At 44.5% G+C, this 10,418-nt stretch overlaps 1 protein-coding gene across 1 annotated transcript in view; it reads right to left on the minus strand.

Annotated features, from left to right (window-relative positions):
• Nucleotides 1-9,850, minus strand: part of LOC142766111 (uncharacterized) — a 37,373-nt gene extending 27,523 nt beyond the window's left edge. Inside the window, exon 1 of the mRNA XM_075867960.1 lies at nucleotides 7,154-9,850. Coding sequence (XP_075724075.1) covers nucleotides 7,154-7,723 — 570 coding nt within the window. The 5' untranslated portion in view covers nucleotides 7,724-9,850. The remainder of the gene's footprint in view (nucleotides 1-7,153) is intronic.
• Nucleotides 9,851-10,418: the final 568 nt, after the last annotated feature.

The following is a 10,418-nucleotide window of genomic DNA, read 5'->3' on the forward strand; positions in this document are numbered from 1 at the left end:
TGACACAAAACTTCAAAGTCCAGGTAATGAGTGAGTTAGACACCCGGAGACGTACACAACACCTACGAAATATCTAAGCATATAAAGTTTAGAACATATTTAGAGTCGTTTTAAAGTGCATGTCACACAACAAAGGGATATGCGGAGCACCTCACGACTTCGACATTAATGCGGTGCGACCTTATGCAAATCCAGATTGTGTTGGTTGGTCAATACAGCGCCCACTCACGTGCGTGATGCCCATGTCAGTGTATTGCGTGGTCACATGACCAGGTATGTTTACTCAGCCACCGCAACCGTTCCTGCCTAGCTCGGTGCTCTTTGAAATCGAAACTGCGACTGGGCACTCTAAAAGCTTCTCTAAATGAATAACCTCCATGAATGCATGCAAACGAGGTTTCCAGCCATGATAAGCGATTCACAAGCTACCAGTTGAAAAAAAGAGAAACAAGGTGCGAAATTATTGTGCCAGTGGCCCTTTACCAAAAGCCTACGCATTATTGACATAATCTTGGAACAAGATTGGATCTATTGCATTCACAAATTTAAAAGCAATTGCCAAGACATAAGATGGTGATTCCAAGGTAATCGTAAAAGTTGTGCATATAGGGCAGAGCTCCGAAACTGTTACCGATGAATCAAAAACACAACTTTTCTACGAAAAATTACATTGCCACTTCGGTACGACAAGTTAAAGGAAACGGAGACTGACATGTGGAGAATTGGTATGATTAAGAAGTGCGCACTAGAGATCTATCGAACTTTTAAGCAGGAAATCGCCAAAGAAAGGATCTACGTGTCAGTGAGAACAGATTGTCTTCCAACCTCTTGTGTTTCCGAAACCCATTCTGCAGTTCCCCCAGCACCCCCTCATCCTGTATTCATGCCTGCAGTATTTCCTGTATAATCTTCATCGCCAGCCTGTAGACCACTGATGCCAGTGTTGTACGACAGTAGTTGTTTATGTGGAACAGCTAGTGATTGGAACAGCTAGGGATAAGAGTTAATAGAGAGTACCTTAGTAACCTGCGCTTCGCCGATGAGATTGCATTGCTGAGTAACTCAGGGGACGAATTGCAACTCATGATTACGGAGTTAGACAAGGAGAGCAGAAAGGTGGGTCTTAAAAAGAATCTGCAGAAAACTAAAGTAATGTACAACAACCTCGGAAAAGAGCAGCGCTTCGAGATAGGTAATAGTGCACTTCAAGTTGTAAAGGACTATGTCTACTTAGGGCAGGTCATAACCATGGAGCCGAACCACGAGTTTGAAGTAACTAGAAGAATAAGAATTGGGTGGAGCACATTTGGCAAGCACTCTCAAATTATGGCAGGTAAATTGCCACTGTCCCTCAAGAGAAAGGTATATAACAGCTGTAGCTTGCTTATACTTAGCTACGGAGCAGAAACCTGGAGACTTACAAAGAGGGTTCAGCTTAAATTGAGGACGACGCAGCGAGCAATGGAAAGAAAAATGGTAGGTGTAAACATAAGAGACAAGAAGAGAGCAGAGTGGATTAGGGAACATACGGGGGTTAAGGATATCATAGCTGAAATCAAGAAGAAGAAATGGACATGGGCTGGGCATGTAGCGCGTAGACAGGATAACCGCTGGTCGTTAAGGGTAACTAACCGGATTCCCAGAGAAGGCAAGCGGGTAAGGGGAAGACAGATGGTTACGTGGGCAGTTGAGATTAAGAAGTTTGCGGGCATAAATTGGCAGCAGCAAGCACAGGACCGGCTTCAATCCAGGAGACTGCTCTTTGCGGCGAGCAGCCGAAAAGGATGCCAAAAGGGTAAAGAGGGCTCAAAAGGCGCATTGTTCCACGACAAAGAAGCACAAAACTGGGTTGCGCTCTACAGAGGCCAAGGCCACAGCATCTCAGGATTACTGCCCAGGAGGATTCTGAGTGTTTTAGGCATGTTGTGAACTTCCAAACAAGAGTGAACTTTCAAAGTAAGTTTTCTCAACTCTTGATTTTCGCCTATGTGCCTTCGCTAGAACATCTGTCATTTTCTAACAAAGACTGATAGAGTCGTTCCGTTTTTTGCACTAGGCTCAGGAGGCCTTTAGCAGTGCAATAAAGCTTTATCTCTCTTCTTACTCATCATTTAAAATTCTTAGAACACATTTTATAATTACTGCGATGTGTGCGCAAAACAACATCCATGTTTTGGAAATTTTATTTATGGTTACAAGAACTAGAAAAATCAACTAATAGCTTCTTTGCACAAGTTGATGCTTTGGGAACATAATAATATGAAAAAATAATTTCATTTAGCAATAATTATATCTTTAAGTGTGAAGAGCAATAATTAGTATAATTATGCTTGTAACTCAAAAAGTACAAGAGGTATTTGAAAACGGTTTTCATATTTGGAATCCTCACAATCATCCACATACACACACCAAATTGCATCACAAACAGTACATTAATAAAAAAATTAGTTTTACTTGCCACGTCCCCCCTTAACTGGCGGAACATGGAAGAGGCCTTTGTCCTGCAGTGGACGTAGTCAGGCTGATGATGATGATGATGAGTTGTTTATGTCATCTTTGTCCCCATTTCCTTTATAAATCATGCTCATCCTGCTAAGTTTCCATCCATCAGGGACTTCACCATCGATTATAGTTCTGCTCACTGCCTCTCTCAAAGTCTGTTTAGACTATGGACCCAATGTCTTTATCAGCATAAATGGAATGCCATCTGGGCCTGTTGATGCACCACATGGAACCCTCGATCTTCTCAGCCCTTTCCCACTCTCGTTGTGAAAATGGAGCCATTGTGCCACTTGATCCATCCCTGTCTATTGTGGTGCATAAGGCACTTCTGTGTTGAAATTTTTCTGTCATCCTTGTTCTTATATATTCAATAGCTTCGTCCCCTTCTAGCCTAGCACCTTGAGTTGTAGTTATAAACCTCTGCTCTAGATTTGTTTCATTTCTTAGGGAGTTTAGATGGTTCCGAAATTTTGCAGCTGCCTTTCTGTCCTTTTTATGGACTTCTGCCAGCCACTGAGCACCCTTTCTTTTAATCTTTTCATTGATCAGGAGGGATGCTTCCCTTCTAGAGCTTAGAAAGGTTTCCCATTTTCTTTCAACATCATCTGTCGCTACAGTGCTCCAGGGGGAGCACTGTAGCGAGTCGCCACGTGGCGCCAGTCGAGAAATAAGTTGGGCAGTTTCAAAAGCTGGGCAGTTTCATTGCCAACGTGCTATCGAGCTATGGCAGCCTCAATGCTTGGTAAACTCCTTCCTCCGTGTTGGTAAACGTCCGTGGTAAACAAATAGATGTAAACAGCTGCGGATCTAATGGTGCCAACGCGTCTTTAACTTCGTCGTCCACCAGATAATTCAATGAAGTCTTTTTTCTCTACCTCTCTCTCAACAAGCTTTCATGTTTTGAAAGTGCATAGGGCATAAAAATATTAAACATTGTGTTTACTGCATGGCATAAAATATCTGAGCCTGGAATTACATCGTCAGATTTAGCTGAAGCAGAACCGCAGGAGAAAAAAAAATCGCAGCTTATACACGGAGTGAATGATGATGAGTGGGGCAAAGCGTCCGTCCGTCCATATGCCCGTGTTTCCGCCCGTCCTTGCATGCGTCCGATCGCGTTCGAGAATGCAGACGGCAGGCGGGTAACACCGACGAGACGCAAGCCAAGGAAGCCGAGCGCAAGCGTCTTCAACGCGCCCGTCGCTCTGCATTGTCCGTGCCCCACCAGTGATCCGGGACGTACTGCTAGAGAACACCCACGGTACGGCGACTGTCTCGGAGACCGAGAGAGGCACTCGTTCTCCGCGTACACAGGCACAGCCTGATAACTGCAGGCAGTCAAGGCACGTGTGTCTCGCCAGCACTGGCTAAGATTTTGTTCATCGCTATTGCAGGCATAATCGCCTACTTCATAGATCCCTGTGCTACGCAAGCTGTGGTGACGCAGCCATCACAAAGCAGCAGCGCTAGAGCGAAACCGCCTGGCCAGCACGTGGCTATATAAGCACGCCCTTACTGGATCTAGGCATAACTGCAGGAAGCCCAGGCACGTGTGCTTCACGAGCACTGGCTAAGATTTTGGTCATCGCTATCGTAGGTACGTGCATTGCACATTAACACTAGTTAGTTTAGTGTCTGGGCTGCCCGGCTGTGTGTGCATTTTATAGAAATGCCGACAGTAAAAGACGTTGCTAAGAAAGTGGTGGAACTAAGTAGTAAATTCAACACATTTAGCTCAAAAGTGTATGAACATATCCAAGAAATCAACAATTCAGTGTCATTTATGAACACACAGTTCGAAGAATTTAAAGCTACCCTTGCGAGAGCGAAGCAAGAACGAATGACACTCAAGAAAGAAAACGGTTCCATAAAAGAGCAACTACAAAAAACACGGACTGAGCTTCTTGAAATTAAGCAATACAGTCGTCAACAGAACTTCTAAGTCAAAGGCCTTCCCAGGAAGCCTAATGAAAAACTAGCTGATGCAATTGTCAAAGTTGGCAAGAAACGATGTTCCACTGACATGCGCAGATTCATTTCCCTGGTAACGAGCAAGGAACGTATAGGCCAAATCTGGTCGTAAAGTTTGTATCTCGCTCTGTACGAGATAACGTTTTGAAAGCTGCTAAAAGGCAAAGGCTTGTTCCGTCGGACTTTGGCCGTGAAGGAAATGATACAGTTTGTTTCAATGAACATCTGTGCATTGAAAACAAGGTGCCTCTTGTAAGGCTTTTGCATAATCTACTCCTTCCTCTATTATACCCTCAAAAATAAGACATGAATAAAATTGGGGCGATAATTCGATAAGTGTACAAATGGGCCCTAAGTTTACGTGTTTACACTGGCACCGAAAAGCTCCTTCAACTGGGATTGCATAACACTCCAGAGGAGCTGCTCAAAGTGCACATAACAGCACAAATAACATCGCTATCGAACATGATGACGGGACTGCATATCCTGAACAGACTAAAGAATCAATCCTATATACACAACACCAGACGCAGGGCACCCCTACCTTCCACAATCAGGCGTTATCAAAAGATCAAACAAATAGTATCAAAAAAAAAAAACACCCTGTCCGGCAGATACGACGCCAGGAGAAGCTCTTAGTTTAGGTGAAAAGCACAACCAAGACCAAACCGCGGTCTTCGTCAATGCCGCCAACCAAGGCCAAAACACATACACCCTGAGTGCCGTGGACGGGGAATTTAGAATCATAAATGTGGCTCCAACTAGAGCCGCGCAAGTCAAGGATGCCGAAGAAATGGCTGTAAGCATATTGAATCTTAGTACTCATACTGTCCTTAGCGACTCTAAGAGCGCTATTCTCAATTTTACGTGGGGAAGCGTGGGACAAAATACAGCTACGGTCCTAAGATATTTCAATCAGACCGACAGAACCGAAATGAACCTGGTCTGAGTCCCTGCTCGCTCAGGAAACCCCAATAACGAGGAGACACATAAAGTGGCCTGAGGGTTAGCAAAATGGCTCGCACTTTGGTTGGAACCGGGCCCACCGACAAGGGAGGCGGTGACCTCCTACAACGACCTTACCACTACGTACAGGGATGAGTTTCGATGATACCCCGTACATCGCAGCAACCTTACGAGTTACGAGGGCGCGAGCTACTGTCTTCCACCGAATTCAAACTAATATCCAAACCACTCCTCACCGCTAAGCTCTCTTCACGGGCAGAGAGGTTGATTCATTATGATTAAATATGCGAAATATTGCAATAAAAATGCCACAGCAAACCAGAGTCGCATCCTCTAGGGTCAGGGCCCTCCCGCTCCCCCCGTTTCACCCAAAGAGCTTCTGCTAGCACCCCCAGAAGTGACATGGGAGACCTTAATAGTGTCCCCCGACGAAGAACTGCAAAAAGCCATCATTGCATGGGCAGAAGAGGTCGCTGCAGACAAGCGACTAGCTCCGAACCCCTCAACTTACTTTACATAAAGTTCTATCCTTCTACCACACAAAAGGGCAGGCATGGCCTGTTGTCATGACCACAGCCACGTCGGCACTGTAGTGCGACATTTATATCTTGTGAAAGCTTTTCAAAAATAAAAAAGCAATAACGAAGTGCGTTCAGAAAAAAAAACATGCACTTCTCATGTCAGCGATTTCAGTGCCAGGTTTAACTGGCACTCTGCAGTTTTGGTTTTGACAGCTGCTTCGTTTCTGGTGCAGCACGCGAGAAATTTGATCGCCGTGCTCCTAGAAATTCTATCGCTCCTAGTATGCTTACAAGGTTTTGGGAAGAAGAGCGTGGCTTTATGCCTACATGTAATGAGCAGTACAAATAGCTCAAGCGAGTGTGACGGCACTGAAGAGAATATGCTGCACAAGCACCTATGAAATAGTGTAAATTTAAGGCATGCTACAAGGAAACAAAATCGACAAAGACTTTGGAAACAACAAGAGTAAACTGACAACTGTTTATTTTTATAGCATTAAGACAAAATATGTACACACAAGGAAAGGTGGTGGAAAGGAGAGTGAACAAAAAGGTTCGTTAGCTTCTACATGTAAACTCTCAACTGGGGATGTTCTGCACGCTCCCGTGGGTAGTCTGAGGGCATTGTTGTGTGTCAGATGTAGTCTTCGAAGGTGTGACAGTCTCTCTGGCTGATCTATATACGGCGCAACCATTAGCAAGGATGGTGTGTACCAATGATCGATAAAGGTGAAGTATGCATGTTCTATCCGAGTCCCAGCTCTTTCAAAATAGGACCTTTAGGATGTTGAGAGGTTTATTTGCTTATGTTTTCAGAGCATTTATTTCGGGTAAAAAACATCATGTCATATTTATGTATTTTAAGTACCCTCAAGGTAAATACAGTACATTATAGAGGGGAGCGGCAAGTACACAATTTTATGAAACACAGATTTACCAAGAAAGACATGTTACTACAAGCCAGTCGTGCGGCACCTTCCAGGTAGTCTGGCTCCGGGAACCGCCTCTGGGAGCATTTCAGCCGGCGGGCAGCAGAACGCTCGTAACAATACATATAGACGATTTAGTGACAATAAGCTTATTTGCTGCCCTTCATAACCCAGAAATGCCACAGTTCTCCAGAGATAACATGTAAAATGTGCCTTTATGAAATAAAAGCATGTACAGTAAGAATCTCATTGAAGTCATCAATGGTGCTGATGCGAACACAAGTGTCTGTTGAGGTGCCCCTTCTGCCTAAACTTTTTAGGGCACGAAGGGCATTGGTAAGGCCATTCGCCATTGTGGATACGCAGATGCCCGTTCAGTGTCGACTTGTGTGAGAAGCTTTGGGGGCAGAAGTAACACATGTACGGTCGCTCGCCCGAGTGGGTAAGCAGGTGCTCGTACAACGTGTTCTTCCGTGACAAGCGCAGCGAGCACAGGTGGCACTTATACGGGCGTTCGCCCGTGCGAGTACGCAGGTGAATCTTTAGGTCAACTTTGCGTCCGCAGCTGTGGGAACACAAATGGCATTTGAATGGCCACTCGCCCGTGTGAACCCTCATGTGCTGCTTCATTCGCAAAGCTCTAAGACTCTCGTAGCCGCAGATGCTGCAACGGTGGCGACTCCTCTGATGCGGCTCCTCAGCATCCTTACTCACCGGATGTTTGAAGATCCTGAAACTGCACACAGAAAGGTCGCAAGACAGGTTTTTCAAGTATTGCTTACCGTTTAAGCAGAAAAGTGATTTCAACTCGCGGGTCTCACGTGGCAACACCATACAACTATCATGAATCTGGCAGTAGTGCAGAAAGCTGTATCGATTCGGGGCCGCCTAGAATTTTTCTAATGAGTGCATGAACACAAGCACACGAGTTTTTTCGTATATCACCCTTGTTGAAGTGTAGCCACTGCATCTGTTAGTGTAATATGCTAAAGATCAAAAAGGTCTACCATTATCTCACAGAAATTCTGTCATTGTCGTAAAAATGGCTTCATAGAAAGTTCAGAAATTAAGCACACTGATCAGCGTTTCAGATTTTGTCAATATACGTATATACAGTAAAAGCTTGGTAATTCGAACGTACAGTTCATTTGAACTAGCACCCACCTCCAGGCAGAGCCCACAACGGTGAATTCAAACTGCGAGCCCCCTGGCCTTTCACTGCTCCTCACAGAAGTTGGCCCAGAGTGATTACAATGTTTGGCGAAACCAAACCAAATTTACTTGAGAAGAAGTACAACAAAGCAGGCATATCACTCCCCGTATGAGAATTCTTACGGTTTGTCAGAGCTGCCGGGCAAGCAGTAAATGATAGCCATGTGGTCGCGTCAGAAGAATCATGGGCAATTGCAAATGACTGTTTAATTTTAATTTGGATCGTGTTAACGTAAGTGAACATAATTTATAGCACCAATAGTCATATATTTAGACCTTAAGGCTCACTGCTCATATGTACGCATGTTGCTGCTTGTTTCTGACACATCACTGACTGATCAATTATTCCGTTTGGTGCTTGAGCTCTGTAGCCTCAATTTACAAAATATCTTACCCTAAATGGCTAATGTCACCTAATTTGCGATGAGTTCAGCAGAGGTGGCTTCTTTGGGTTCTTCCCATGCTGCGTTACGTGATACCTGATCATTCTAGCGCTCACCCCCTTGTTTGAACTATGCTTAATATAAATAATTTTATAGTACACTTTGAATTAACAAGCTTTTCTGTATATATAATTGTTAAAAGGGCCCTGAAACACTTTTTCCAATCACCATAGAATGAATTCACTGGAAGAGCTTATTGCCTCATGAATTCAATGCGGCAAAAATGTGAAGAATCCGTTCAGTGCGAGTGGAGTTACAAAGGTTTGTCACATGCTGCAATTGCATTCTGTCTTGTCCCGACGAAAGCTCTGGAAGCTAAGCAGGGACGGAAGGCAGGGCCACAGAAAAACGTCACGTGCGCTTCGCGACTTTCAGCACTTTTTTTTTTCTTCGAATCCACGGGTTTTTCAGTGTGATCGCGCGCGCATGCTTGGACAAGTAGGGCCCTGCCGTGGCGATCTCTGTAACGAGCGCGTGCCCAGTTCAAATCAGCCCATGGCTGATAGATGGGTCATTGACGTGTGATTTTTCGTCATATAACATGACTTATAGAGAAAAGAGAAAGCAATTTTTAGCTGACTTTGATAATTTATTGTGAATTCCAGGCTGCGTGTTGTGCTATTTGGCTCGCATGTTGTCGTGATTCTCTACTACCGATTGGCAGCGTTTTCTGACCATGCTCAAAAAGTGTTGCAGGGCCCCTTCAACAGATCAAGGAAAAGAATGTTTTAAGATAATATTGACTTCTCGCCCTGTACGCTTTCTTGAGTATGTTAATAGTTTTAAACATACATCCATACATATAATGATGCCCTACAAGGAAGAGTCAATCAGAACGTACAGTAGTCAGCAAGCTTAACTTGAATGCTCAGCAGCATGCCTTGAAACGGCTTGATTGATGCCAGCGTTGCATAGGTAGCCTTGAGTTCCATTACGGAGGTTTTACTAAATGCACACAGACACACTACCCAAACTAAGTGAGGTATTATCCTGGCAACAGCGTCTTGAACTTTCTTACTGGCACTGGTCAAATCAGTCCTGGCCATGCTGCGGAGCGTTCCAGTTAAGCTCGCAGGCCACTGTACGTCTTTTGGAACAACATAATGCGGAAAAAATAAGCAACGCTTATTTCCTCAATCCTAAGGTCCCAACAACAAGGAAACACACATACTGAAATCACTAAATATGAAAAAGAGCATAAAAAGGCAGGCCTTCAATAGGAACCGTTAAACTCGGAACCACTTCTCCGAAATATTTTGTCATACACTTGTACGGATAGTAAACAATGCCTGCAATACTTAAACTTTTGAAAGCAATCAACTCCACTCACTTGGAGAATTTAAGGTGCAGTAATTAAAAGCAGTAAGCATTTACTGCTTTTAATACCGGATAAGCATTTATAGTTACTACATATAGAAGGAAGCCAGAAATGGTCTCTTCGTATTTCGTAAGAATTTATGCTCATAGCATCATCAAACCATTCGCAGCAGAAGTTCAGTGACACGCTGTGTACCAAGGCTGCTATGGACAAATATATCATACTTTTCTTCTCTCCTCCGCATGGCCTCCTGAACACATGAGGCATCGCTGGCGATGGCAGGGCTCCGACGAGCGCGCTCTACGATTCCAGCTTTTGCTAGTTTAGACCTTCGAGATGGCACATCGACAGGTTGCGCGCAGTCTCGGAGGCCATCACACAGCGCGCTCGGCAGCACGCATGCTGTCTGGAACCAGAGACGAAGGTCACGGAGTGGTTCACGTCTGCTCCTACAGGTACCGCCACCCGTAGAGTTTCCCAATATTGAGAAACTCTATGCCGCCACCCAAACAGCAAATCTTGCTTCCACGCATTCTACAGGCCAATCAGATCAGAA

Source organism: Rhipicephalus microplus, chromosome 6 (assembly GCF_043290135.1).
Source record: "Rhipicephalus microplus isolate Deutch F79 chromosome 6, USDA_Rmic, whole genome shotgun sequence".
Lineage (NCBI taxonomy): Eukaryota > Metazoa > Arthropoda > Arachnida > Ixodida > Ixodidae > Rhipicephalus > Rhipicephalus microplus.